Source organism: Apiospora kogelbergensis (genome assembly GCF_038363985.1).
Source record: "Apiospora kogelbergensis strain CBS 113332 chromosome Unknown utg000009l_segment0_segment0, whole genome shotgun sequence".
Taxonomy (NCBI): domain Eukaryota; kingdom Fungi; phylum Ascomycota; class Sordariomycetes; order Amphisphaeriales; family Apiosporaceae; genus Apiospora; species Apiospora kogelbergensis.
The window spans coordinates 817,730-844,528 of record NW_027117426.1 but is presented as its reverse complement, the minus strand read 5'-3'; the positions used below and the strand labels follow the sequence as shown (position 1 = coordinate 844,528).

Genomic DNA, 26,799 nt, shown 5'->3' with positions numbered 1-26,799 from the left:
GTGAGTATCTGGTTCCGTGACTGGCTGTTATTGCATGATGCTTGGCTTCTACGATGTCTCAAAGTTGTACTTCTTCCGGGCCTTCTTCTCGATAAACCCCGGCCACAGCGTGTACATCAGCGGCGCCAAGAAGTTGGGGAAGAACGGCAAGTAGACATTGCCCGTCGTCTGCAGGTCGACGGCCGCGATACACCGGTTGGCAACGTAGTCGATCTTGAGGCCCGTCTTGTTGGGATCCGCCTCCCGGACCGGGCCGGCATCCACGGCGGACGCGCGGAAGTTGCCCTCGATGGTGGACGGGAGCAGGAAGGTGAAGGCGATGCGCGGGTGCTCGACGGCCAGCGACTGGTATAGCAGCAGCGACGAGGCCTTGGTAGACCCGTACAGGCCGCGCGTGGGGGCGCCGACGATGGCGGCGAGCGAGGACACGAGAAGAATGGCCGGGAAAGACGAGGTGCGCTCCAGCATGGGGATCTGGATTTACGTTGTTAGTTCGAAATTTCACTTTCCTACACGGCGAGCCAACACATGAATAGGGCAAGACAATAACAAACGCACAAAGGTCAACGCCGCAACCAGGGGGCCAACCAGGTTCCCCTGCGTCGCGCGGCCCATGATGTCCACGACGTTCGCGATACTGGCAGCCGACGCATCCTCGCCCTTCGCGACGCCCGCGAGGTCCAGGACGGGCTGCAGCGCCGAGACGCCAGCGCAGACGTGCAGGGTGTCGAGCCCTCCCCAGGCCTGCAGGAGGCGGTCCCGCACGCGCACCATGTCCTCGGCGACGGCAGCGTCAGCCGCGATGCCCATGCAGCGGTCCTCGTCGCGGCACTCCTTGGCCAGGGCGGCGATCAGCTCAGCGCGGCGGGCGACCAGACAGACCTTGGCCCCGCGCGCGGCGTACTTCTTGGCCAGGTCTCTGCCCAGGCCGCTCGAAGCGCCGAGGATGCACACGCGCTCCTCGGCCGCGGTCAGGGTCGCTCGCTTGGACTTGGGCCCCGCGAGGCGGTTCAGCAGGTACAGTACGGCGGGGACGGCGGCGGCCGCGACGGCGCCCGTCAGGAGGGGGGACGGGGATGATGCTGGCATGGTTTAAATAGATTGGTGATCTGCGGGCTCTGTGAAGGGTGAGTAGCTCGGATTGAGCCGTACTGAGGAAAATGAGGTGGGGGCCGCAGCTAGCTTATGTACTAATTACATACAGCAGTGGCCCCAGTGGCCTCAGTGGCCTGTGGCTGCTGGAGAAACAGCGGGTGCCTGTGCCCCCTTATGGACCGCCGTCCCCCGTGGCGCCTGTGGACGCATCTCGCCTTTGGACTCACCCCACCACACATACCTCATCACGGGCAATCCTCGAACTCTCTGAGCATCGCCATCTCATTGCTTCTATATACGTACACAGTCCAAGGTCTGCCAATTATAATTTCGCGCCTTGTGCCGCTGCCCCGAGTTCCTTCTTTGCTCGCTCCCGCAACTCCCTCCTCAGCAGCTTCCCAATGGCATTTTTGGGGATCTCGTCAATGAACAGCACGCCGCCTCTCAGCTGATTGTGAGGGGCCAATCTGTCAGCCACGTACTTCTTCACCTCTGCGGCAGCCAACGCTCCGTCTTCCACAGGCACTACGAAGGCGCATGGCAGGTCGCCTGCGGACGGGTCGGCCAGCCCGATTACGGCGGCCTCCTTGATGAGCGGGTGCTCACACAACAACCCTTCGATCTCCGCGGGCGCTACTTGCAACCCTTTATACTTTAGAAGCTCCTGGGTTTCATTGAATCCGTCAGTTTCTGCGGCTCTTCGAAGGGTATAGCGAGGAAGATCGGAACTCACCTTTTTCCTGTCCACAACGTAGAACTTGCCATTCCGCATCACGCCAATGTCGCCAGAGAGGAACCAGCCGTCGCGGAACGCATCCCTGGTGGCTGCGGGATTGTTATAGTAGCCCCTCGTCACGACGGGGCCCTTCAACACCAGCTCCCCTTCGCGACCCGGCTCGACATCGCGGAAGTCGTCGTCGACCAGCCGGAGCTGGATGGTCGGCAGGATCGAACCGATGGAACCCGTGTCGTCGCTCTCGCCGGCTAGTACTGCCGTCACCGCGCCCGTCGTCTCGCTCAGCCCCCACGTCTGGCCGAGCATCTGCTGCTGCAGCCGCTCCCCGGCCCCGCCGAGCTTCTTATTTGCCGATTGCTGCAATTTGCCGTCCATGGGCGCCGCACCCGTCACGGCGCCTGCCAGCCACGAGAACTGGTCTGTCACCTCGGGCGCTTTGCTCATGCGCAGGTAGATCGACGGGACCGTGTAGAACGCCGTGATCTTGAATTCCCTAGCGTACCGGAGTAGGCCGGCCCAGTCATACTTTCGCATCCACTAATTCGGATAGTCAGTGAGAGATCATCCATCGCTCAATGCGGTGAAGGAGATAATGAGGCTTACGTAGACGGCACCACCAGCGTACATGGCCCCGGCGAAATACCCGAAGAGGCCAGCAATGTGACTCGTAGGTAGATGCGCTAGGGCGCGGTATCCAAAAGGGGGCGCAGGGGAGGGGGCCGGCTTGGCTTGTTCCATGGCCCATTTCCGATTGTAGACCGAGGTGATGAAGGTCTCGGCTACGAGGTTCTGATGCGACATCATCACGCCCTTGGGCAAACCCGTAGTCCCGCTGGACCACAGGATGACGATGAGACTATCCCTCAGCGCCTGCCGGTCCGTGACTCTGTCCCATGTCAGGCGTGTCCCGGAGATCGCTTTGATATGGCCCGTCGTGCTATTCAGGCTGCGCGAGGTCGAGTCCAGTACCAATACGTTACGGGCCGGCAGGTTGCACTGCGCCGCGGCTTTGGCGGCAACATCGAGATGCTCACTACCACAGATGACCACATTCGATTTCGCCTGGCTGATTTGACGCGACAATTCGGCCACTAATCGAATTTAATGTATGTTCAGCCTGCTGGGATTTCTCCATAGCTCAACGGGGTAGGGAATAGCACCATACCTGTGGAAGAGGGACTCGCGGCGGAGAAGACCCCGCCCGCCGCAATGACTCCAAAGAACGCGGCCGGCATCAGGATCTGCCCGTACCCAACGACGGTCACGACATCCTGATTGGGGCCCTTGACGCCGATCCCGTAGTTGGTGCGCAGGCCATGGGCGACCTGCTCGGTGTAGCTCCGGAGATCGGCCTTGGTGAGTTTGTTCGCTGGCCAGGCCGCCTCTACGTGCACGACGGAGCTATCCTGCGCGAGTGAGTGCTGGGACTCTTGGGCGCGCAAGTTAGTATTCGTGGACTGCCTGATCGGGCCACTTGGAGGGTACTAACCAAACAGCAATGTCAGGAAATCTAGCGCAGGTATCTCGATCTCAGCAAAGCGTGGATCACGGTGCGTATAGATTCGAGACATCGTGTGTGTGGTGCAGCTTTGCGGTGCAATTCTTTCACTCCCTTCTCGACAATTGCTAACAAAGGCAAAACACGGCTCGCTTTATAGTGAGGGGAAGAGGTATGGCACGCAGAGGTGCCCCGGGAACCTGTCGACCAACTAGTAGTAAGGTTAATTGAAAAGCAATCAACTTCCCCAAATCTCCCCCAATTCTGATGCAGCAATCATTCGCCAAGTACGGCGATCACCACAGCGACACAGGCTTACTATACCAGCCACCTCCAAACCCCATTCAAAGGTCAAGCATTACTGTACATGCTTCGTCACCTGTTGCGACCATGACGAGCCTTTCCCTGCCGTCTATCACGTCAGAAAGACGCCCTTGGTCCACTCTGAGAACTTGGCCTCGTCCTCCGCGATGATTTTGCTGGTCTCGGGGTCTTCGAAGAAGGCCCAATTGGCGTCAAAGTGGGCCTTGTCCCGGTATGTCAGGATGGCGACCGCGTCGTAGTCGAACGCCGCCTGGGACGTCCCGGGCAGGACCGCCGCCGGGAAGGTGACGGCGCCATCGGTGCCATTGCCCTGCTCGCGCCGGATATAGTGGCGCTCGTGCGACAGCGGAAACGTGTCGCCGGTCAGGTTCCGCATAAGCGGGATGTGCACGTTCTCGTAGTGGTCCCGATACTGCGCCGGCGTGAGGTCTTGCCGCCGCCGGCCGATCATGAGGAGCTGGTAGCCGACGTGGGTCAGGCTGATGCCGCTTGGAATCAACTGCATGTTGGCGAGAAAGGACAGCTGCCTGTATTTCTTCGTCTTGATAAGGAATTGAACTGGTAAGGGACTGATGATGGGTCCGAAAACCGACAGCTGAAGTGAGTAAGCGTTTATATTCTCATGATCTTCGACGTAGTCACGGGAGTCAGCATTGGCACTTTGCTGCCTGCTAATACGGCGTATTGGCATTATCTACATTGTTGCGACCAGCCACCGGATCCAATGAGGCCTTCACATAACGTATTACTGCAAGCCTCCGGGCTTATCCGTTTCTTTGGGTGCAAGAGGTATGACAATTCATATTGGAATATCAACTACCAAACACAAGTCGGTGTGAAGAAATGAAAAAGAAGAAAGAAGCGGAAGCTGCCACTTTTGCGCGACGATCCCTTGGAACGATCGTGCAACTTTGAACTCAAATCAGAGCTGCCGAAGGCGCTACCATGTTTCACGGTGAAATCTAAGACCTTTTAACTCAATGGTCGGATCACGTCTACTATCTAATGTATTGAGTGGGTGTTAAACGAGGCTATTCATTCAGCACGGCGTTATATATCCTATCAACCGGACGACAGTCGGTTTCATACGTGCACATTCCTACCATTTGATATCATGGCGTATTGTTGCATGGGAAATTTCAATAACAGAGGTATGAAGTACGACAAGTCGATACTTTGCCGCCTTGATTCGGCGACGCACTACATGCAAATGGCACGAGTCATCCCACTACATTATCGGATGGGTGTTACCAAGCTTGAATAAGGTACTAGAATGATGTTTACTAGTCGGATATGGCGTGGTATTCTTCCAAATTTTTGCCAAGCAATGTCTCCCATCGTATCATCTTCACCTCTGTCAACCGAGACCGCCCTTATTGCATGTTAACATCGAAACCACGTGTTCGAAAGGCCATGCTCACTGTTGACAGCGCAGGTAAAGCTTTTTTCAGTCAGACTCCGGTTAAGCTTTGGTAGCTAGTCTATCGACGGTCTTCAGGACTAAGGCCTGGGCCAACCACCGCCAACTTGAGACGAACGAGTTGGGACTGTTGCAGTGCCACTTGTTGGTCGCGCTCCGAATCGAATATATCCCCACGTTTCTTCTCCCTTGGTCGATAGACGTAACGTTTACAATGTCACCTGCCTATTGTGTATTACCACACTTGGTGACAGTTCTCAAACCCCCTATGCCGCCAGACCTCACTTCGACCGTCGTGGGTGTGTCAAGCGCGTCCATGGGAGCAGTGACGGTTGGCCTGGCCCTGAGGTTGGGCACCCTCCTCCTCGTCGACAGGAGGCTGGCATGGGAAGATGGCCTAGTGCTGCTGAGCTGGGTAAGTTGCCTGGATTCTCTCCTGCACACTCGTCCCCCGATACCCCAGCAAACGTCATAGTGTGGTGGTTGAATATGTCCTAACACTACATACCCATCAACGCGCAGCTGGCCCAAATAGCTTTATGCACCATAATAATTATAGGTGAGTGTTCTCTTTACACCTTTCATGGTGTATTTCCATCGGTAACTGATATGCCCAGAGACACAATATGGTCTTGGGAAACATTGGGACAACTTTGACGTCACGCACATCGATATGTATCTGAAGGTTTGTTCCGTGGATTATCCAAATACCCTTTCTTCCTTGAGAACATCCAGGATATTGATGTCGTTTATCACTCTTCTAACATCGAATAGTTGATCACTATAAGCTCGGTCACATACACGATCGCAATTGTCACCGCCAAAGCCTCGCTGGCAGCGCTGTATCTCACGGTTTTCCGAGGTCGGAGCAACCTGCTGCACACCTTGAACCAGGGTCTCCTCTTTTTCTTCGTGTGCGAGGCGGTCGAAGAAATCGCCGTCGTGACGTCTCAGTGTCTCCCCGCGATAAGCGCCTGGAGCTCTACGGGTCCGGGAACCTGTGTCAACCTCAAGCCGTTTTGGTGGACTACGGTACGTGGAATTTCAGGGCCCAGTCTCTCCAGTGCTGTATGCTTGTCTCGGAAGGAACTAACCTGTATGGAAACGAGCGCAGTTCGCGTGCTACATGGTCACCAACATCCTCCTCTTTTTCCAACCATTGCCGTTCCTATGGTACAAGGGCCTGCCAGCATACGACCTGGCTACGTTGGTGGGAATCGGAATTGTCGGAGTCTTGTGCGTAGTGGTTTCTCGACCCCTTTACTGGAAAAGCAGAATGGTGCGCTGACAAATGCACAAGATCATGCGCCATCGCGCTCCTACGCCAGACCTCCGTGGCCAAGATAGGGGCAGATACTACATGTACGTGCACACCTGTGTTGGGGAAAGCGAGGGCCGTATCATAATAATTACCATCTACCGGGCCAGGATGTCACACAGCCGCTAACCCTCAGCAGACGACTACGCATTACCCTACATCTGGTCTGAAATCGACGTGTGCTTGGTACTACTCTTCTCTTGTGGCCTATCAGCCCGGGAAATCTGGCACTCGTCGTCGAATTCAGCGCCGCAGACTCGCCAACAGCAACAACAGCAACGCCCACGCCTGGTCTTCAAGCGGCCGTCATCCCTGGCGCTCTTCAGGCTGCCCAGCCTAACCCAGTCGCAGCCGCGAGAAGCGGTGTCATCCTCGACGCCAGATACCTTCGGGGACAGGGTGGCGTGGCTCGAGCTCCTCAACTCCCACGGACCCTGCGTGCTCACGGGAGACCGCCGGACGCAGCTCGGGACGCATATCCGGATCGAGGGCGGCCCACCGGTGCAGGGGGGGCGGAGGCGTCAGAAGCCGCCACTGTCCAGAAGAATTGGCGCGGGTGTGAACGAATAGATGAGGTGGAGGACTGTAATGGCGAGTCAAAGAAGGGAAATTTCGGCATCATGGTAACTCGGGAGGTCGTCTGCACAGTAGAAGAAGATACATCGTCCGGTGACAAGGAGGATGGGGAAGTGGATGTTTCGTCCAGCTCGGGGCCGGGGTCGATTATCTTCATCACAGGCGCCTCTGACGACAACACATGATGAGTAAATGTTTTAAATAGACATGCCAGCTTGGTTGCGCGTGCCGCTATATCATCCCAGTAATATCAGAGGGGATAGAAAGGGGCTAGTGCGTTCATGCGGCCATCTTTCCACATACGAATCAATCAACTTGTTCTACCCACATAGATAGCACGACATGGGTGCAGCTCTAAGGTGATTGCACTACATTAGATGTCTTTAGATACCAACTCTTCATGGCTAAGTCTGTGAATCGATATATTCTTGGGTGTACTGGTTCCACGACTACTGGAGGCAGCACTTGACGGTCCAGAGGATACAGATTAACGAGTGATGCAACCAAGTTCGGGCAACAACCATCCTGGGTAGATGGATTGGATTGTTTGGTGTTTGAAGTAATCTGCCATGCGGTCTGGCTGGCGTCAGATAAGACGCGCCCAGCTGATGAACTTGCCATTGGCGTCGTGATATTCAACGTTACAGTCGGGTCGGCCGTCACGATGGCTGATAAAACACCCTCCGCTAGAAATTTTGTGAGTAAAGTGGCCCACGGTCAGAGAAGTTGTTGACTTACAAGATTTTGGCTGACTTGGCTCCGTCAGGCGCAGAGGCAATGGCCAGGCTGGTTATTCTGGCTCTCCTCTCAGGTTGGTCGCCTACATGCTGGTTGGGACGAAGACAACTTTGGTAGCATCCATTATGGCTGGAAGGACGCAAATATGAATGTAGCTGGTTTGTGGACATGGGAGAACAAATTGGAAGGCAGCTTGGTGGTTTGGTGATGTTAGGAGAACAAACTGTGACCAAGCCAATATGTTTTCGAGGACGTAAAAGAAAGAAAGGAATGCAGTTTGTTTAGCGCAATTAATTATATTTATAGTTATTAAACCGGGAGTGGCTGGTATTTGGAAACCAGCCAGACGTTGTACACGAATTTATCACACCATTGTATAGTCTTCGTTGACGCTGCCATCATTGCCATTAGCCACGCAATTGTATGGCCTTCTGCGAGCGGTGACTGATACCCTTATAGGCGTCGACATGATGTCTCTAGTACGTCACTTCCTAATCGACGTGATTGTTGACTCAGGTATAACTAATGCTGGTATAACTATTGCTGGAAAAGAATCATATCACACGTTGACCACATTGCCCTGAGTATACAATGCAGGTGAAACATAATTGCTCAGTTCATCATCGGCTTGGACAGTAGTAGATAACCGCTCGGGTCGCTTACCATAGAACTGAAAGCATACGCGATGATTTGTTGTTAATCCCGTACCACAAAGTTCTGTCTTACCTGTGATGGAAGAATAACAGTGTCTTGCAGAACAAAATAGACTTATCTGATGAAAGGGACCTTTCATATCTTAACTGAAACATCGGTCTCCCGAGATGCTTCTATAGCATCACCATGTCGTGTATAAAATGGCCAAGTATCAGCTGTCTTGTGATATAGCTGTTACCCAGAAAACATCGTTGCGATCATATACTCCAGCAATCACACACCTGACAATATTTTCATCTCCCATCTCACGAAATAACCGTTCTCCACGACAATCCAGATACAGCCATGCGAAAACTTGCTAGAACTCCGCCTGAGATGAGCTGCAAGCTCATGCCACACCAGAGGTTCGGACTCGAGTGGCTGATGAACCGTGAAGCTTCCCGCCACCGGGGGGTATACTGGCGGACGACGTCGGCCTCGGCAAGACAATCCAAGCCCTAGCGCTGATCCTCTCTCGACGGCCGGCGGCGGCGGCGTCGGCGGCGTCGGCAGAGGGCAAAGGGCCGACCCTGATCGTGGTTCCCCTGTCACTCTTGAAACAGTGGGAGGACGAAATCAACGGTAAGATAAAAAAGGAACACAAGCTCAACATTTTGGTCTATCATGGCGCTGCTATAAGGAAGAAAAGTGTGTTTCATCGGGGGCATTCAAATCAATACGATGTGGTGCTCACGACGTATGATACACTGGCCGCCGAGTGGCGAAAGAAGAAGGTCGCGGAGGGGGAGAAGAAGAAAGAAGCGGCAGGAAATTCGTCAATGAAGGGGGCAGCTGCCCCGACCATACTGAATTTGTTCTCCCCCGATGCCCATTTTCATCGCGTAATCCTCGACGAAGCACAACTCATCAAGAACCCCGACACGCAAAGGTCGCAGGCTGCCATGGAGTTGGAGGCGGACTTCCGCCTTTGCCTGACGGGCACTCCACTCATGAATAACACCGACGAGCTCTACCCGCTTCTCCGCTTCTTACGGGTCAAGCCCTACGTTACGAAGTCAGTCTTCGAGGACAAGATCGGGAAGCCGCTGCGACGACTGCTGCCTACCGAGGTGGACAATAGCAGCGGTCGGGAGAGCGATTCGGCGCTGGACAAAGTGCGTGAGCTCTTGAATGAAGTTCTGCTGCGACGGATGAAGACGGACCGGATCAAGGGCCGGCCCATCGTCGACATACCCGAGCGGCGGGAAAAGGATCAGTCCGTCAGCTTCAGCGAGGGAGAGCGTGAGCTCTATAACCTCATCAGGGACAACTATAAAAGCCTGGTAGACGAAAGGAACAATGGCTTGGTCAAAAATATAAGGCTCAAGCAGATGTGCCTTCATCCCGGCCTTCTTCCATTCGATCTTCTAGTCAGTCTCAAGGCGATCGCAGGTAAAGACGGCCGGGCTATCTTGCCAGCACTTGGCAAACTTCAGTCCGGCAATTCCAAGAAGAATGACTCCATCCCAAAGGAGATGTCGGAGTACCGTAGCGCCAAGATTGATTCCGCCATGGGGCTGATCGAGTCCATCCTGCGAGCGGACGACACGGCCAAGATCATCGTGTTCAGCGAATACACGACGTTCCTCGACGTGTTCGAGGGCTTCGTCCGGGCCAAGCGCGACGAGTTCCGCAAGTCCAAGACGACGTCCACCCGCATCAACTACGGCCGGTACGACGGGCAGAACACGCCCGACGAGCGGGACCGGGCCGTAGACCATTTCGGACACGAGGGCAACCTGCTGCTGATGTCCCTGACGGCCGGCGGGTATGGCCTCAACCTCCACTGGGCGACGCACGTGGTGCTCATGGAGCCCGTGTACAACCCGTACGTGGAGGAGCAGGCCATTGGCCGGGCGCATCGTGTCGGGCAGACGCGGCAGTTGGTTGTGTATCGCCTGTTCGTGGAGGGGACCGTGGAAGACAATATCCGGGACATGCAGCAGAGCAAGAAGGCGCTCGTCAAAAGGGTACTCGGCGATAATAAGGTATCTTTCGACAGGGGCGAAATCGTTCCAAGCAGTTATTGGTATGGAAAGATGAAAAGGGGCATCCAACGGTAACCAAGAGGAGAGTGGTGAAACTTTCCAACTGTAGAACTGAAGAATATACCTAATAGTCGGATTAGAACAACGCAATAGGGGCATAGTTTGAGAATTTACTGATGGACACTGTCAATGAACACGAACCCAGTACCTGCCAAGGCATTGGTTTATGGAAAGGGGTTGGTAATAGCATCTTTCTATTAGGGTATCATCCGCCACAGTAAACTTGGGCTGGTAATCGAGAATCGTGTTTTTTTATCCACCAATGGAACCCTCTTCGGTGTGACGTTCCTTGAGTTTCTTTTCTGTCTTCATGAATTCCCGGATTCCGACTGGGATGTCTTTGTATAAATCCTCGTCCCACATGTTTTTGCTGATCTCAGGCTGGTGGTGACCGCTGCCTCCGCCATCGCTATCCATGCTCGTAGCTTCAGTGCCACTCGGTCGCGGCGCGCCCGCCCCTTCTGAAATCTCCGTTCCTTTCACAGCACTGACAGAACTTGGCACATCCGATGGCTCTGCTTGTACTTTTGCTCCTGCAATCGCTTGTCCGCGAGAGCATTTGCGGCAGCCCATTCCTCCATGTCGTCCCGGTACTGGTCCCACACGCAGTTGACGCAGCCGCTCATGCAGCAGTTGTCGGGTTCGTCAGGCCGCGGCGGGATCAGGACACCGCCGACCCGAGTGCCCTGGTTACGCAGGGCCTTTAGTCTCTCGGCGCGCTCGATGGGGCCAGCGAGGCGTGTGCCAAATATGATCTTTGCTTTTTCTTGTGCGGTGGCAGGTTCGGAGGTGGGCGACGGGGCGGGCGCGGCGCTGGTGTCTACTGTGTCTCCGGCTTCTTCTACACAAACAAAGAACAAGGCATTAGCAGGGAGTGTCCGCGACCCCGTTCGAGTAGTTCTTACGTGCCGCTGCAGCAGTCTTCTTCGCGGTGGTGCTGCGCGAAGACTTGGTGGTCGAGGTGGCCGGGGGCTCCTCGGGCTTGGTGGCGGGGATGGGCTGGGGCTTGCCGAGGCAGGCCTCGTAGTAGGCGCCGATGGGCATGGCCTGCTCGGTGCTGGCCTTGTGGCCCTGGTTGGCGGCCGGGGGCGTCTTGTTGAACGAGGAGATGGACCGGCGCGAGACCATCAGGGCCCCGCGGAAGAGCGACCGTGAGCCGGCGGGCGACATGGCTGTATGCTGGCTTGAAGATAACGAACGTTTGGTAGCAAAGCGAGGGAAAGGAGGGAAAAGGGAAGGCGAGGGAGTATACGAGGTTTAGTATGGCTAGAGAGGGTGTGACGTCGGCGACCGCAATTGCACTGATTGATTGACCTTGGTCAAGAAAAGGGAAGAAAAAGCCTCCCGAAGATAGATAGACACACACAAAGATCAGATCTGACCAATCCCGGCTTGCGACTGGCTCCAAGTTTAGACGTCATATTGCCGGCCTTACCCGAAACCGACTCAGAAAACAACAGACGAAATCCACTCTAACCAGAAAGAGCAACGAACCAGGTACAACGCAACAAGTACCTACGGCCCGCTATTGGCTCGACCCTGGAGAGAGTCTCTCTCATCTTGGTGGGTTGACACGCGCGGGTACGCGACGGTTGCCAGTCCCAAATGTAAATAATTGTTACGATTCTTGGGCCCCGTTTCCAACAACCACCTATACAAAAGCTGCGCATGCAATCGCGATAGTCTCGGCCACCGATTGATGATATCCGGCGGATAGGGACGTCATTCCTCATTCTGTTATACTCTACGAAATAGTATCAGCTCCTTGTCAGGAGTCCATGTTGGCACTGGCGCAGAGTGGTGCAAATGTCATAAGCTAGGCCAATCGTACAATTGCAGCTTTTGTAAACATTCCGCAAGACTCTGCACATCTATGCCAATGGGTATATAGCAGGCAACATATACTAGGCTTTCATCATGGAGGCCTCGGCACCCAAGAGGCGGAAAACCTCACCGTCAACCAGCGTCCCCGTCGGCACGTCGAATGCGCCCGGCAATGCCAGGACAACAACTCCAGAGACTTCTCCCAGACGACCTTCTTTCGCATCCCCGACCAAATCGAGTCTAGCCCGCGCAAACCCAGAAGTCCTCGAGCGCCAGGGTCAAAAACGAAGTCAGCAGTCGGGAACAACGAGAGGAGCCTCGCAACCGGGGGCCGCATCTGAATATGAGCCGGCATCACTGAGCCAAGAGCCTCGGAGTACGCAAGCAGCAAACCCGCCCGGTTCTCAGACCCCAACTCGCGGCTTCCTACAAGGCGGAATGGCCAGCAGACCCCGGAGGACGCCCAATAAGCCGTCGCCGAGGCCACTGCCGCCGCCCCCTGCCGAGGATGAAGAGCTACTGGATCCCTTCAAGGGACAGGTCCTCCGTCGATCGCCGCCACCTGCCGGCATCTTCCCCGACCAAGATGAGGCCGAAGAGCCAGAACTCCCACCGCCAACACCAACAGACAAAGGGGCGTCGGACCCGCCCGCGCCCCAGTCCTCGCCGTCCAAGTCCTCGCCCTATGGCATCCATCGCACACCAACAAAGCGTCCTAGAAGGAGCCGAGCACTGGCTGAGCAGATGAAAAGTTCGCCATTGAAGCAGCCACCAATGCGGCCGGTCGAGGCCACAGCACGAACTACAGCAGCACCACCGGCGCCCTCGCGTGTGGCCAAACCAAGGAGGATATCAGCCAGACTGGCCGCCGCGTCGGGCAAGCCACATCCCGCACGATCTATAGGGGAGCCTGATCCATTTTCAGAAAAGAAAGCCATACGAGACGCACTTCTGGCAGAAGTGACCCAGCTTGAAGCCGATCTGAGGACAGCGACAACAGAAAACGATAATATATACAATACATACGGCTCACAGGGCGCCAGGGGGCTAGCGGGGTCCAGGGCAAGGAAGGCCTTCTCGACCTGTTGCGCCGCCATGTGCTGACGCCCAAAGCCGAGCCTGCCCCCGAGGACGCCTGGTTAGAGGCAGCCCTGAACCCAGCTTCTTTTCTTCCTTTTGGCAACCCCGCGGCTATACCAACACTACCTTTCGCGCAGCCCAAAAATGACGAGTCACCACCGCCCCCTATTTCACATCACCCGATTCCCATGAGCGCCGCTGAGGAGCTACCGTACCTCCAACTATTCAGCCCCCTCGTCTTTCGCTCGTCGATCTCCCTGCAACCTCGCGACTCGAGAGATTCTGGTCACTTAATGCAGAAACATCACATCACAGCGGCTTCCGATCCGCAGGGTCTTTTCGCCGCCAGGATAGAGATGACGGTAGACACCAAAACGCTCTCTATAGCCGAACTATCCGTCTCTCATCTGGAACCATCCGCGGCCGCCGAGCTCCGTCCGTTCATCTCGAGGATCGAGCAGGGCGCCATCAACAGCGCGCTGCGGCGTAACGTCAGCGTCGTGGCCTGGGCCATGGCCGAGTGGACGCGGCTGGCCACGAAGCGAGCTCTGTTCTGGTGCCAGGTCCAGAGGGAGCTGGGCACCGAGAAGGACGTGCTGCGCTGCGCGAAGAAGATGCGCCAGTCCCGGAAGCGGAAGGGGTTCCCCGGGAGGCCCACCGTGGATCACGACGACAGCGGTGAAGCCGAGATGGACGATGGCGATACGAATATCCACGATGCACGGAATCAAGTTCCCAAATCGACGCTGCTGCCGCACCTGGGGCGTACGAGCTTGGACCTGAAGCTTGGGTCGTCTCGAGAGATCGGTCTACGGATCGAGTGGAAGATAGACTTCGACTGGACTGGAGAGGGACAAAGCCGCATTGCGGCTCTGGTGGAAACACCAAGCAAGTGTAAGTATTCTCTCGGGCATCATTGTTTTTGGTCCCCCTCCCTCGTATGGAGAAAGTACTAACGAAAACTCCAGGGCATCATCACGATACGAAGCACAGCTTAGTAGAAATACCGGGCTTGTTTGATAAGGTGATACGTGGCGGCGGCAATCCCATAAAGGCGGTTAAGACCGTTGTCGCTCTTCTCGTTGGCGACTCCAATAATTAGAGCTCGAGGTTTTGTTGCATGTTTGCTGCCTCTACCCTATTAGCCCGGCGGGCTTATATCAACTTATCCAGGCCTAGGGCCCGTAGAAGCACTAAGTTCCGGTGGTGCAGGGGAGACTCTGGACGTAATTCGTATTCAACGAACCATCACCACAACGTAGACGAAAAGACAAAGAAACATGCGACAAGAACATTGCCACTATTATAATATTTTGATTGTAGCTTGCGTGAAGTAACATGTCGTTCCTCCACCGTGTAATGGGTTCTCTTTATTATTCGCGTACGGCCGCCCCCTTGCGTCGAAGATAGGAGGCCCGAATGCCTAGCTGGCGCGAGCGTCCTTCCTCGCTCCTTGTTCCTGAGGCCTCAACAACGATAAGTTTGCCACGCGCAGGTCTCTCTAATGTATAGAAGGGCCCATCCAGCCATGGATTTAGTCGACATCGACGCCGAGTCCACGAAGGTCCGTCTTGGCAAGATCGATCTCGGCCATCAGCTCCTTGTGCGCCTCGGGTACATCGTTGAAGGTCATGACGTTCCAGCCGAGTCGGAAGAGGAGGTAGGCACCGAAGGAGACCAGAGCCCAGAAGGGGAGCTGTAAGATTCATGTATTGTTAGCCAGCCGCAAACGAAGTATCCCTCTCGGGTGAAGAAGAACGGAAATGTTGAAAACGTACCACGGGCACAACCTCGGACTGGACCAGTGGAGGCAGAGGGAGGAGCTCCAGGTAGAGCGCCAGGTAGATCTGTTTGTTGGCCAATTGTCAGCGAGTCGGTCGATACGCCATGCAGCGAGGCCTGGCTGGGTAAGGTAAGATTGCATTCATACCGACGAGGCGAGGAGGGCGAGCGAGATGGTCTGCACGGCGCGCGTCATGGTTGCGGGTTCAGGTCTAGTGGTGGAGGGGATCGAAAGGGAGGTTGTTCGTTCGTTAGGATGGAGAGGTTTGATTAGGTAACACTCCCGGGGTAAAGAGAGTGACGAAACGAAAATGAAAGACTTTGGGGAGGAGATGTTGGATCGTTGTGATGCACGATTGCTGGCTGCTGCTGCTGCTGCTATGCGACCCCTGGCTTGACTTGAATATGCTACCTATGCTGCTTTTCGAGGACAGTCTGACCAGTTTAACGCGGCGCGCCTATGCTGTGACGTTTGATTGGACCCGGGCGACTTGGCTGGTGGGCGGGTGGAGCCCGTGTATCTCGAGCGCCAAATTGGCATGTGGGATACCTGCATGCTATTAATCAGTTCGGCAACCTCACCTTCTACCTAATATTAGACAGCGACATTCTATGCCACGAGGGTCTTAATCTTCCTATCTTCTTGCACCACATCTTTAAAAACCGTGGTTGCGTGGAAACTCGTCCTAGTTCGGACAATTACTAGTACTAGCGGGTGTTTCCCCTGGGGCGATCATGGCAGCCGATGCGTGCCATTAGCAACCATTCTGTACCAATGTGTAGCAAACAAGCCGGGGAGAGCCGACGCGGGTTTGCTTGCAGCAAGGCGTCAAGGTCGTCCATGACTACAGTCGGGTAGTGGAATAGAGCTGGATACTGATGGCGCTGGCTGGCTAATTAGCTCGAGTACCTACCTGCGGTCGGTCATGCATGCCGTGCTTGCGCTTTGCGCTGCTTTCACCTCACCCGCAGATATCTAACCTAATGATATGCGGTGAATGCGGGCTGGTGATTCTCACAAGCGTACGGAGTAGACTCCTTCCATACACCATAAGTGGGAAAGTCAACTCAGGTATGTCTGCTGTCTGCTCCGCCTCGCAGATTACCTGCTCTCAGATCAATTGGGATCACCAGCTGTGGGTGGGCATCTCCCATCTTTCTGATAAGGGGATCATCTCTTCCCGGGGTATCTGCATGCGCCAAGAAACGCTTCGACAGACCTGATCGCATATCCCTATTCATGAAACAGATTGCACCTGCCCGAGCGCAAACGTTTAAACATACCTTATGTTTAATATCATATAGCCGACTTATCCCTTGGTGTGTGTGACGTATAGATTAGTGCCAATTCTGCCAGGGGCGGCCAATCACGTTACACGGAATCATGGCCAACGACCAACGCATGAGCGGTCTTTCCCCTTGCCGCCTATGAAACGGGAACCTACCTATCACGATGCGTATGACAAGTAATCTCCAAGGAGAGAGCCTCATCGATGATTGGTCTTTTCTGCTGTTGCTAGTAATAGTGCCTACCCAGTCCCAGTCCTTACATCGACAGCGAGCCTGCCACTTCACCCCGCGCATGCACTTAGCCAGGCCGATTAGAGGTGACAACGTATGATGTCTTAGTTGGGCCGTTGACTATTTTATGAACCGTTTGCATACCTCCTGACCGATATGTTGCACATGACTAGTCGTTGCGCAACATAAGGTGAACAGAAGTGATACTCTCCCTACCAGCCGGGAAATTAAGGGCTATTTGCCCGCCCAAACCGGGTACATCTGTAGAACAAACGGGCTCAATGTTGTATTCACTCAATAAAAGGAAGTTGACTGACTTCGCCCCTCTCTGTTCTCTTCGCGTCAAGTTTCTGTCTGTACCGAAGCCCAAACGTTCTCTAATTCTCTCCCCTCTTCTGCTTCATGCACAGATAGAGCGTTTCTCTCCCCAAAGAAACAGCACTTGAACCCAGTCACTCGTTTTCAGCAAACCCCCCGACGATCGTTACTTCTTCTTCACAATGGCAAGCTACCACCTTTCGCTGCTCGCCCTCCTCTTCGCGGGACCCCTCGTCGAGGCCGCGGTCGCCGCCGCGCCCCCTGCTGCGGCCGTCGACACGACCTGCACCGAGGCCTCGGCCACGGCCACGACGACGATGCGCGAGTACACCACCACGATCAACACCGTGACCGTCCCGTCGTCGGTGTTGACAACGTCTGTGTCGGTGCCCTTGAGCGAGGGCGGCTCCTTCGCCGAGCCCCCTCCCACCACCACCAACACAGTCACCTCCACCAAACCCACCGTCATCAGAACCGTCACCAACGTCGTCAGCACCTCCATTCTCACCTCGCTTACGCCCCTCCCTTCTTCTTCTTCTTCGTCTCTCACCTTCTTCCCGGCCAACAACCAGACCGACTCCGCTGGTCCCACCGCCATGGGCACGGGCACCGCGCCCTGCACCGCTTCGGCTAGTAGCTCGGCTGCCGCTTGGACATCGTCGTCGGTGCCTGCTGCCACTACTTCCGCCACCTCGGCCGTCGATGGTCAAGGCACCACTACCAGCAGCAGCTTGTCGACTTCCATCGTCACTACACCTGCTCCGGCCGTGCCTTCTTTCACGTCGTCTCCTTCTGACTCTTCTTCTTCAACCGGCTACCCTACTGCCCCGACCTCGTCTGTACCGGTCACTGCCGGCTCGGCCGCTTTGAAGGTTTCGGGCGGCATGGGCGTCGCTGCGGTCATGTTGTTGGCCGGGCTTCTCTAATAACTCTTACTTTCGGCGAAGAAGGGGTTTGGCGGCTGTTACTAGGGTAGGAGAGTTTGCAAAGATCATGGCGTTTGTGTTTAGGGGTGGGTTGGGACATGTATCCATGGGTGGAGGATATATGAAGTAATCTAAAGCTAATACAGAAACATGATTAATTGCCGCCTAGTTCAAAGGCTTGCAGAGCAGTATCCTACAATTTTTAATCGCAATACTATAGCGTGGCGAGCCTTTAATAACCTAGCACTTCCTAACCAACTTAAAGGCATAAAAAAGACGTGACCACCCATATTGGACAAGTCTCAATGCCATTTTTTGGCACTTCGGTTCAATGAAGGTATAATGACTCAATGCCATTAATTATGCTGCTAATAGTGCTGACTAAAGGCACGAAATTATGTATAAGTTTTCTTTTTTTTTTTCTTTTTTACAAGACTCAGTAATTCGAGCCCCTGGGACCCTTTTCTGTATCCAGTAGATTACAACGCCTGATACCAATGTTAACACAACATTGGTAGCTACGATATCTACTACAGAATGATATCCTAGTACCGAAGGCTAGAATATGTAGAGACCAAGCAATGACGCCATTTTCCCAGATATTACATTGTAATATAGTCTTTCGACAGCAATTCTTACGGCATCGGCGGTCTATAGTACCAAGTTCTCCAGGTCTCCAATGATATAGCATCGGTTTATACGTTCGACATTGATAAATTTCTAATACACCGATAGAAGCTATTCACATATATGAATATCGCTGTTAGGTTGATACATCGCCATCGAACTGGGAAAAAGAAAGAACAATATATGAGTATCGCGGAGTTCGCGTTTCAGTATATATTTAGTCGGTGCAGCATCAGCTTCTGGCAGCCCAGTGCTTGGCCAAGACGTCGATAAAGAAATAGGTTTCAAGCAACATTTGACGCATTCCTATTCGGTGTCATTCAAGACTGAATAATTAAGAACAGCCTCTCCTGGATCGGGCAACTTCGTAGTATAGGGAAGCATGTTTTCTGAGATTGGTAGCCACAGGCGACTAATGCGACGGCATCATCACGGTTAAACGGGACATAGGAATTGTGCGATTTGATACGAACGGCCTCCATCAATTATGTGCTGCGGGCTCAAGCAGCAGTTTGATTTATAGGTAACTCCCCTCTGCGTAACAAGGCAAGTCGTTGAGAAGTGACGTCGATAAGAGATCTCTTACATAATCCAGCAATCCAGCATTGGGAGGGAAGGAGGGGTCCTTGTTCTGCGACTGAGCCACTCATCGACGGGGAGAAGCCACAATTGATGTCGCCCCCACTTCAGTCAATCGCAGAAGTGCTAGGGTTTTTGAGCCCTTCAGCCAATTTCATAGCAGTGGTGTGGGTCCGTGTGCCGCAGTGTGTGCGCGCTCTGCCAGTTTAGCCCCGTGGGATTGATTTTCCATACCCTAAGCCGGACTAACCTTAGGAAATTTCACTTGCCCTCTCAGATTGGAATTGGCAGTCGACCCAGCTGCGAGTTTGAGTACAGCGCATTCCGATCATTCGCCAAACCTCGCACCAATTTCCCTTCCCACCAAGACCTCATCAGCAGGAATCATCTTGATCGCAGGAAGTCACAATGGTACGCCGCCCCTCGATACAGCCCGTGCCGCGTGCTGCGTGCTGTCCGTGTTGACGAGACGCCTCGAACAATTCGCTTTCGAGGCATCCAAGTCAAACCACTGCCGCAGCCGGCGCACTTTGTGGGAATATTTTGAGACTGACTCTCTTTTTCTTCACGTAGGCGATCAAGCACAACAACCAGATCCAGAAGAACCGTACGTCGAGTCTCCCCGATTTTTTCTACCAGCACTTTTTGTCCAGCTCGCAAATTCACGGCTACGATGGTGCCTCCACAAACTCAACAAGCGACTGACAATTCTATTAGACTTCCGCAAGGATTGGCAGCGTCGGGTCCGATGCCACTTTGACCAGGTACGACAAATATTCTTTCCCATTTGAAATTGGAATTCGACACCGCATGGAAAGAAGGGGTCGATTTTCAGGGCTTCGCAGAATCAGATACCTAACATGAACTCTTCGCACACTTTAGGCTCCCCAGAAGATCCGTCGCAGAGGTGCCCGTTCCGCCAAGGCTGCTGCTCTTGCTCCCAGACCCGTGGACAAGCTGAGGCCCATTGTGCGATGCCCTACCATCAAGTACAACCGCCGCGTCCGCGCCGGTCGTGGTTTCTCCCTGGCTGAGCTCAAGGTAATTCGGAACTTTCTAGTGGGTAAAGAAGACAAGCCTTTCTGACACACATGTAGGCCGCTGGTATCCCCAAGCTGTACGCTCCCACCATCGGTATCGCCGTCGACCACCGCCGCCAGAACCTCAGCGAGGAGTCCCTCGCTGCCAACGTGGCCCGCCTCAAGGCCTACAAGGAGCGCCTCGTTGTCTTCCCCCGCAAGGCTGGCAAGCCCAAGGCTGGTGACAGCAAGGAGACCGACCTGAGCAAGACCAGCATCTCGGCTTCCTCTGCCGCCGCTCTGCCCATTGTTCCCTACAGCACCGCCGTTACCGAGATCAAGAAGAGCGAGATGCCCAAGCAGATCGAGGGTGGTGCCTACCGCAAGCTCCGCACGGTTCGCGCTGACAAGCGCAACCAAGGCATGCGGGAGAAGCGTGCCAAGGACAAGGCTGAGGCCGAGGCCAACAAGAAATAAACAACTCCTTCATAGACAAACGAGGTCACATTCTCTTAAGTCAAGAGGGGAAAATATGAACGTCACGGGAGTCAGGGCATTGTCATTGCATCACTTTGGGCTTTTTGCTGCTTTTCGTCTTCTCATGTGTGTAACGCTGGACTCGGTCGGATGGTTTATCGGTCGCGGCCGCGGATCCAGCTAGGGGAACTGGTCTCGCTCACGCCATGTATGCGGCATATGTCTGCAACGAAGAGAAGAGAAGAGAAGAAAAAGTAATTTACATCTCTCGGCGTCGGAAGCCAAGGCAAGAACGAAACTTTTTCCACCATACGCATCTTCATGTGCATGTGTTCGCGTCTCGAGACTGTGATAGGCATCTGACACGAGCATATTATGCAACTTGTGACTGCATGGTAACACCCCATTGATGGTAGTGATCATGTTGATTTAATTTTCGATAATACAGTACATTGGATCATCCTATACTGTTTCATATCTCGCTCTACTGACAACTCAGAAGAACCATATTGGATTTACATCGGCATTCATCTAATGCTATTTACTCCCTGGTTCCTTCGGATGTTCTGCGTTCATCAGTTATGATTTGCCCTCCTGCACGTAACGCTTCCAGGAAAAGATCCTCGTCTGTCAGCTTGGTGGGACAGCGTTGTAGCAATTCGGTCACAAGAACCAGCCCATTTTCGCGATCCATGCGGCCCAGATCCGCCTTCTTGGCAGGGTCGATTTGTTGCGGCTCCAATCCTCCCAAGCCGAGGCCGCCTATACCGTTCTCGATTTTCTGCACGTCTCCAGCTCCGACTTCTGCCGCCGCTGGGGCTGGTGCCGCTTCTATGGCCGCCGCTGCCGTGCCGTTCGATTCCTGACGCTCAGCCAGGATGTCACGGCCCGTGACCGTCTCCAACAGGGCGCGGGTGAGCTCGGTCTGCCGGAGGGCGTCGGTGCAGCACTCGGCGCCGGCGGGCGAGCGCGACATGAGGGCCAGCACGAACCAGAGCTCCGAGCGGAGGACCGGGAATTTCTTCTGGATGCCGAGGTACGCCAGGGCCTCGGGGATGGCGTCGTGAGCGGCGTAGAAAGCGGAGAGGAGGCCTTCGGTTGACCCGTCCGTGGTAGAGGACGACGGAGACAAGATGGACGGCACGTCTGGGCTGGAGTGCAAGACGCGCAAGACGGCGGCGACCGCCCTGGCCGCCTCCGTCTTGGTCGGCTCCTGGTCCGACCGCTTGAAGACGGCCACGAGCTGTTGCAGAAGCGTCGTCGTCGCCCCATCCTCTTCGCGTCCGGCGCAGACCCGGCGGACGTTCTCGGGACAAGAGATCATTAACAGGCGCGCGAGCGAGACGGCGACGAACTGCACCTGGACCTGGGCGTCCATCGCCCAGACGCGAGGCAAGGCGCCCGGGTCGAGCAGGTTGGCGGCGCCGAGGGCGGCCTTGTTGGCGGCGGGGATGGCGAGGTTCTTGAGGAAGCTGACGGCGCCGTGCAGCAGCTGGGCGTCGACGACGGCGGCGTCGGCGACGATGGCGGCCAGGGGCGCGTGCACGGCCGCCTGCTGCACGAAGGCCAGGCACGTCTCGTCGGAGCGGGCGACGTTGCCCAGCGCCAGGCACGCGGCGCTTTGCAGCTTCGGGGACGAGGACGCGGCGAGCCACTGCTGGAGCACGGCTTGCTCGGGGCTGCCGATGGGCGCGGACGCGACGAACTGGGGTACGGCGGACAGGTCGGCTAGGGCTTGTGGGAAGATGGACAGGATCTTCTTGAGCTGCTCGGCGTCGTCGGGGTCGACGGCCTCGTCGCCTGCTTGGGCAGAGGAGATCTCGTCGGAGCGCTTGGCTGCCTTGGCGAAGGCGTCGAGGAAGAGGTGGATGGATCTCGGGGTCTGCAGGAAGGACTCCTGGAAGGCCGGGTTGGAGAGGTACGCGAGGGCCACCGAGGTCTGAGCCATGAAGTCTTCGAGGTCTTCCTCCTCGTCCTCGGAGGAAGTCTCGTTTGCCAACGTCAACAGGGTGAAGGGGGTGGCGGGGTGCACGAAGTTGGCTTCCGCCTCTGGAGACACGCTTTGTTAGTTGCCGCAGTCAATAACGAGACTCTTCTTGGAGATTACCCGTACCTTGACTAGCGATGAGCCCGAGCAGCTTGCAGATGAGTCCCATCTGCGGTGCCGCGGTCGGGAGCCGGGGACCAGAAATAAGAGACACAAGCTCGGGGTTCAAGCCGGCCTTGTATGCAGCAGACTGCGTGGGCTCTGTGAACAGTTAGATTATTTCCAGTTGATATGAGGAGTTAAGTGGTGTTAAACGTAGACAGCAGTACATACCATAATCCACGATGATGTTGAAGAGCACCGGGATGATCAACGCAAGAAGACCGTCGTTGTTCAACAGATTGACCAGCCGCGGCATGCAATTCGAGGCCACTACACGCGCTCGATTGTCATCTTGGTGCAAAGTCAGCGCTCTGCTTTACAAGATACATGAGGGACAATGGTCGGGGTTATTACCAGTATCTGCGCAACTGTTGCCGATGATGCGCAAGCTATGCATGATAAGAGCCGGCCTCAATCCATCGTTGTTCACCAGGCCTAAAAAGAAGTCAAGCAGCCCTGATTCGCCAAGGGCCTTTCGCCATGATGCTATATAGAGGGTAGCATAGGTCAGCAATCGCTTCGTATGGAACTGGGCCTCCCTCTTAGGGCTTGCCACTCAATTTGACTACCGAAAAGGGGCTCGCTGCCAGGTAGAAACTCGGCTGAAGAGAGGCCAGGATTCACACGTTTCTTTTTCCCCAAGCCCGAAAGATCAGGAAGAAGCTTGATGAATAGCAGGTATCTTGGGCGTAGTGAAACCCCTATCCAGGAAGAAAATTTGGAATTGACTGACCATCACGGCTTCCATCACCAATCTTCTGGGTAATGAGATCCAACTTGTCGGCACCGCTCTCCCAAAGCCCCCGAACTTCGGACAATACGGGACCAAGGGCCTCTATACGGCCTGATGATGTCCCATCTGAGGCTTCTGTGGTCGAGCTCTCATCGTGATCTTGTCTGGCAAAGACCGCTGCCACGTCATCGGGAGTCATGGCCGGATAGTCGCACTGTGTCCGACTTGCAGTGGGCAGCCGAGTTCTTCAGGGTCTCAGGTCCTAGAGTGAGGTTGGTCTCCTGTCGTGCCCGTAGTCCTCTAAGCCTACAGCAACTTCAGGGGCTCGTCGGTGGTGTGCAAGATCCGGAAGCTTCCAGAAGCTGTGTTGTGGTTGTTTGGGTTGGGGATGGACCTTGGTGGCTGCTGGCGTCTAATGGATAGCAAGTGCACAGTCCTGGTCAGCCAAGCTTCACAGCAAATGGATTGGCAGCAAATCGGATAGGCAAGTGTGTATTCCAGAAGATTTCCAATGAGGTTCTGTTTGACCAATAGTCGCAATTCCCTAGGCAATCAATTCGTACTGGCTCCGGCTTGAGGCAGCTTGCAGATAGAAAGGTACAAATGTCACGTGCCTTGGCAGCAGCTTTACCAATCTACTTTTTGGTCGACCCCTCTTCATCCTCCATCCTCCATATCCACCTACAAACACAAACACCCCGCAATGTCTGTTCACGATGCACGTCGCCCTTCATTTCTTAAATGACAAAAGACACAACACAGTCCGACGCCAAATGGATACGGCATTTTGGATGAGATATGGTAATCTTAGAGGGTGTTTCGGAAATATACCGCATCTCCGCACGCTGTGCTGCATAAATTATTGAGCGTAATAATACTGGATTTATTGTGCCCAGGTTACAGCCCAGGTGGACGAACTGTTACAGCTCCATATACTTGACTAACTGGCGTTTCGGTGCATTTCTCATGACGCCTCGTTTGTTACAGACATCACCTTATTCTCTTTCTGGCCCGACTGATCGCCGGCGCGTCCATCTTCGTCGGCTGCTGGCTGGCCGTGGATCGGCATCTCGGAGTGCTTGGCGAGCGTCCACTCGTCGAGCCTGTTGACCACCCACACCATCACAAGCGTGGCGAAGACGACGACGATCATGGTTATGTACCCGTTCCGCCAGTACGGCGCATCGGACGCAGGATAGAGTACGATGCCCCAGAACGTGTAAAGACAAGTTGAGGCGGCGTTCATAGCGTACAGCGTGACGGAGCGGAGCGCGTCGTCGCCTCCGCGTTGGAGGATGATGTTGGCCCAGCCGTATGACACTGGATTCACCATGTAAGAGGTACCGGCAAGATACTGCGCAAAGAAGGTCCACGGAAACGAGATGGAGGGCACGAGAAGTATGATTGCGGACACCAATTGCAGCATGCATGCCAGTATTCCCATAGGGACTCGCTTCCCGGTCGCATCGATGTGCACCGCGGCCAAGAAGTTCGATACGATCCCGACGGCCTGGACCCCCAAGGGATAGGTGTTGATCTGGCTCTGGGTGAAGTGGTTGCTGTAGTACTTCAACCACAAGAGGAACAAGTTTTGCACCACGAAGGCCTCCAATGCGCCGCAGATGACGGCAAATGCGCACAAAATGTAGAGGGCGGGCGACTTGAAGGTGCGCTTGAGCAGCGACTTGAACCCGATGTCATGTCCGTCCGCCCGCTTCGGCGGCAGCCGCTCGAGCGCCATCTGGCGCTCGACCTTGGAGAGCCACTTGGCCCGCGTCAGCTCGGGCGTATCGGGGAAGTACAGCAGACCCCCGATGGCGACCGGACAAGTGATGATGCCGTTGATGATGAAGAGCCACTGCCAGCCGGCGAGGCCGCCGTAGCCGGCCATGCCCCTGTGGACGGCGGTCATCATGAGCCCCGCGAACATGGAGCCGGCCTGGCCGGAGGCGGTGAAGATGGCGGTGCGCTTGGCGATCTCGCAGGGCTTGTACCAGGAGCCGATGATGTAGATGGTGCCGCAGTAGGTGCTGGCCTCGGCGAGGCCCTGGAGGAAGCGCACGGCGCCGAGCTGGGCGTAGGTGCGGCACACGGCCGTGCACATGGTCAGCCCGGCCCACACCAGCACCATGGACGGCAGCCAGATGCGCGGCGGCACCCGCTGGATCACGACGCCGTGCGGCAGCTGCCCCAGCACCGACCCGGCCGTGAACAGCGACAGCACCACGTTGTAGTCCCGTCCGCCCAGCTGCAGGTCCTCCCGCAGCCCCGCGACGTAGGCGTTGGCGAAGGCCGCCCGGTCCAGGTAGTTGAAGAAGGAGCTGATGCAGCAGTACGTGAGGATGACGAAGTCTGGTTGCGTAATGCTGGAGTTAGCTCCTGTTTCTGAATCGTGAAAAAGGGGGTCATGTATGTCATGTAGATGACGGAATACACACCAAGCTTCCTCACGAGCCATTTTTCCTCCGCGCTCTTGACCTCCTTGGAGAACAGCGGTTTGGCCTGTTTTTCAGTTGCCATGATGCCTTTTCCTATTGCCGTGTTCTAGAACCTCAGAATCCCGCAGTTAGGTTAACCTTCGGACGGGTTAGCTAAAATAGTTGGGATGGCAGCTAGTAACCTTAACAGAAAGTTACCAATCAACAGGTGCTTCACGAGTCAACTTCGTAATTCGAAGTTCCTCACTGGCTGTGCGGGGTATTTAGATCCCCTTTTTCGCATCCATCAAGGTGCACGCATGTTTTGCTGGATTGATCAGTTTGCCATTTGACTTTGGGACTTGGCGATGCTGATAAGGACGGCGGCGGAGAATGCCGCACGCAACATCCCATCTCCGGCCAATCAGCTGTGCTGCTTGGTCGATCTTCAAGCGTTTTGGGCAATCGGGTCAAAGGGGCATAGCACATTACAGACATGGTACGTGGAATGATGGGTTTGAAATAGTTGAAGTTCGTGAATGGTATTATTACGCTATGCGCTTAGGAAACAATGTCTACTTGGTACATTATGAAAATCGTTTTCCAGGGGTATCTTGGATATAAAGGTATGCAGCACGGTGGGTATCTCTCTCCCACCAAGCCAAACATGGTTGGCGTAAGTTCTTGGGTGTCGTTCTTCGCCACTGCGAAAGATTTTCGCAGTCGCAAGCCGGAGCACTCGGGGGTCTCGACTTGAGACTCTCGAGTGCCCATAGTAATAGTACATGCGTAAAAGAAGGTCTCTCCGAAAAGTCGAAGGAGGCCCGCCTGTAGCAGAGGCCGCGCTGCCAATGTACAGCAGCTTCAGGTCGTCAAAGTCCTCCTGAATCGATAATAGATG

At 55.0% G+C, this 26,799-nt stretch overlaps 12 protein-coding genes across 12 annotated transcripts; 5 read left to right on the top strand and 7 right to left on the bottom strand.

The window, feature by feature from the left end:
• Positions 1 to 48: 48 nt before the first annotated feature.
• On the bottom strand, positions 49 to 1,089 carry PG998_013342 (uncharacterized protein; the record flags this gene model as incomplete). The annotated part of the gene is made up of 2 exons (XM_066880158.1): positions 49 to 474; positions 559 to 1,089. 2 exons carry the CDS (start codon positions 1,087 to 1,089, stop codon positions 49 to 51), a joined length of 957 nt encoding a protein of 318 aa, XP_066724297.1.
• Positions 1,090 to 1,417: 328 nt separating this feature from the next.
• PG998_013341 (4-coumarate-CoA ligase 2a) lies at positions 1,418 to 3,402 on the bottom strand (the record flags this gene model as incomplete). The annotated part of the gene is made up of 4 exons (XM_066880157.1): positions 1,418 to 2,368; positions 2,435 to 2,922; positions 2,997 to 3,260; positions 3,321 to 3,402. 4 exons carry the CDS (start codon positions 3,400 to 3,402, stop codon positions 1,418 to 1,420), a joined length of 1,785 nt encoding a protein of 594 aa, XP_066724296.1.
• A 342-nt stretch (positions 3,403 to 3,744) lies between these two features.
• Positions 3,745 to 4,158, bottom strand: PG998_013340 (uncharacterized protein; the record flags this gene model as incomplete). The annotated part of the gene is made up of 1 exon (XM_066880156.1): positions 3,745 to 4,158. One exon carries the CDS (start codon positions 4,156 to 4,158, stop codon positions 3,745 to 3,747), a length of 414 nt encoding a protein of 137 aa, XP_066724295.1.
• A 1,183-nt stretch (positions 4,159 to 5,341) lies between these two features.
• On the top strand, positions 5,342 to 6,961 carry PG998_013339 (uncharacterized protein; the record flags this gene model as incomplete). Its single annotated transcript, XM_066880155.1, has 4 exons — positions 5,342 to 5,488; positions 5,848 to 6,105; positions 6,402 to 6,435; positions 6,531 to 6,961. 4 exons carry the CDS (start codon positions 5,342 to 5,344, stop codon positions 6,959 to 6,961), a joined length of 870 nt encoding a protein of 289 aa, XP_066724294.1.
• Positions 6,962 to 8,545: 1,584 nt separating this feature from the next.
• Positions 8,546 to 10,461, top strand: PG998_013338 (uncharacterized protein; the record flags this gene model as incomplete). Its single annotated transcript, XM_066880154.1, has 2 exons — positions 8,546 to 8,550; positions 8,796 to 10,461. 2 exons carry the CDS (start codon positions 8,546 to 8,548, stop codon positions 10,459 to 10,461), a joined length of 1,671 nt encoding a protein of 556 aa, XP_066724293.1.
• A 464-nt stretch (positions 10,462 to 10,925) lies between these two features.
• PG998_013337 (uncharacterized protein) lies at positions 10,926 to 11,616 on the bottom strand (the record flags this gene model as incomplete). The annotated part of the gene is made up of 2 exons (XM_066880153.1): positions 10,926 to 11,287; positions 11,352 to 11,616. The coding sequence occupies 2 exons, from the start codon at positions 11,614 to 11,616 to the stop codon at positions 10,926 to 10,928; spliced, it is 627 nt and encodes a 208-aa protein (XP_066724292.1).
• Positions 11,617 to 12,363: 747 nt separating this feature from the next.
• On the top strand, positions 12,364 to 14,452 carry PG998_013336 (uncharacterized protein; the record flags this gene model as incomplete). Its single annotated transcript, XM_066880152.1, has 3 exons — positions 12,364 to 13,230; positions 13,314 to 14,244; positions 14,319 to 14,452. 3 exons carry the CDS (start codon positions 12,364 to 12,366, stop codon positions 14,450 to 14,452), a joined length of 1,932 nt encoding a protein of 643 aa, XP_066724291.1.
• Positions 14,453 to 14,884: 432 nt separating this feature from the next.
• On the bottom strand, positions 14,885 to 15,328 carry PG998_013335 (dolichyl-phosphate mannosyltransferase polypeptide 3; the record flags this gene model as incomplete). Its single annotated transcript, XM_066880151.1, has 3 exons — positions 14,885 to 15,046; positions 15,129 to 15,197; positions 15,281 to 15,328. The coding sequence occupies 3 exons, from the start codon at positions 15,326 to 15,328 to the stop codon at positions 14,885 to 14,887; spliced, it is 279 nt and encodes a 92-aa protein (XP_066724290.1).
• A 1,825-nt stretch (positions 15,329 to 17,153) lies between these two features.
• On the top strand, positions 17,154 to 17,897 carry PG998_013334 (uncharacterized protein; the record flags this gene model as incomplete). Its single annotated transcript, XM_066880150.1, has 1 exon — positions 17,154 to 17,897. The coding sequence occupies one exon, from the start codon at positions 17,154 to 17,156 to the stop codon at positions 17,895 to 17,897; it is 744 nt and encodes a 247-aa protein (XP_066724289.1).
• Positions 17,898 to 19,318: 1,421 nt separating this feature from the next.
• Positions 19,319 to 20,599, top strand: PG998_013333 (60S ribosomal protein eL13; the record flags this gene model as incomplete). Its single annotated transcript, XM_066880149.1, has 5 exons — positions 19,319 to 19,514; positions 19,677 to 19,710; positions 19,821 to 19,867; positions 19,986 to 20,144; positions 20,201 to 20,599. The coding sequence occupies exons 1-5, from the start codon at positions 19,512 to 19,514 to the stop codon at positions 20,597 to 20,599; spliced, it is 642 nt and encodes a 213-aa protein (XP_066724288.1). The 5' UTR covers positions 19,319 to 19,511.
• Positions 20,600 to 21,140: 541 nt separating this feature from the next.
• Positions 21,141 to 23,680, bottom strand: PG998_013332 (uncharacterized protein; the record flags this gene model as incomplete). Its single annotated transcript, XM_066880148.1, has 4 exons — positions 21,141 to 22,648; positions 22,713 to 22,847; positions 22,920 to 23,039; positions 23,482 to 23,680. 4 exons carry the CDS (start codon positions 23,678 to 23,680, stop codon positions 21,141 to 21,143), a joined length of 1,962 nt encoding a protein of 653 aa, XP_066724287.1.
• Positions 23,681 to 24,445: 765 nt separating this feature from the next.
• PG998_013331 (pantothenate transporter liz1) lies at positions 24,446 to 26,001 on the bottom strand (the record flags this gene model as incomplete). The annotated part of the gene is made up of 2 exons (XM_066880147.1): positions 24,446 to 25,833; positions 25,920 to 26,001. The coding sequence occupies 2 exons, from the start codon at positions 25,999 to 26,001 to the stop codon at positions 24,446 to 24,448; spliced, it is 1,470 nt and encodes a 489-aa protein (XP_066724286.1).
• Between the last annotated feature and the right edge of the window lie 798 nt (positions 26,002 to 26,799).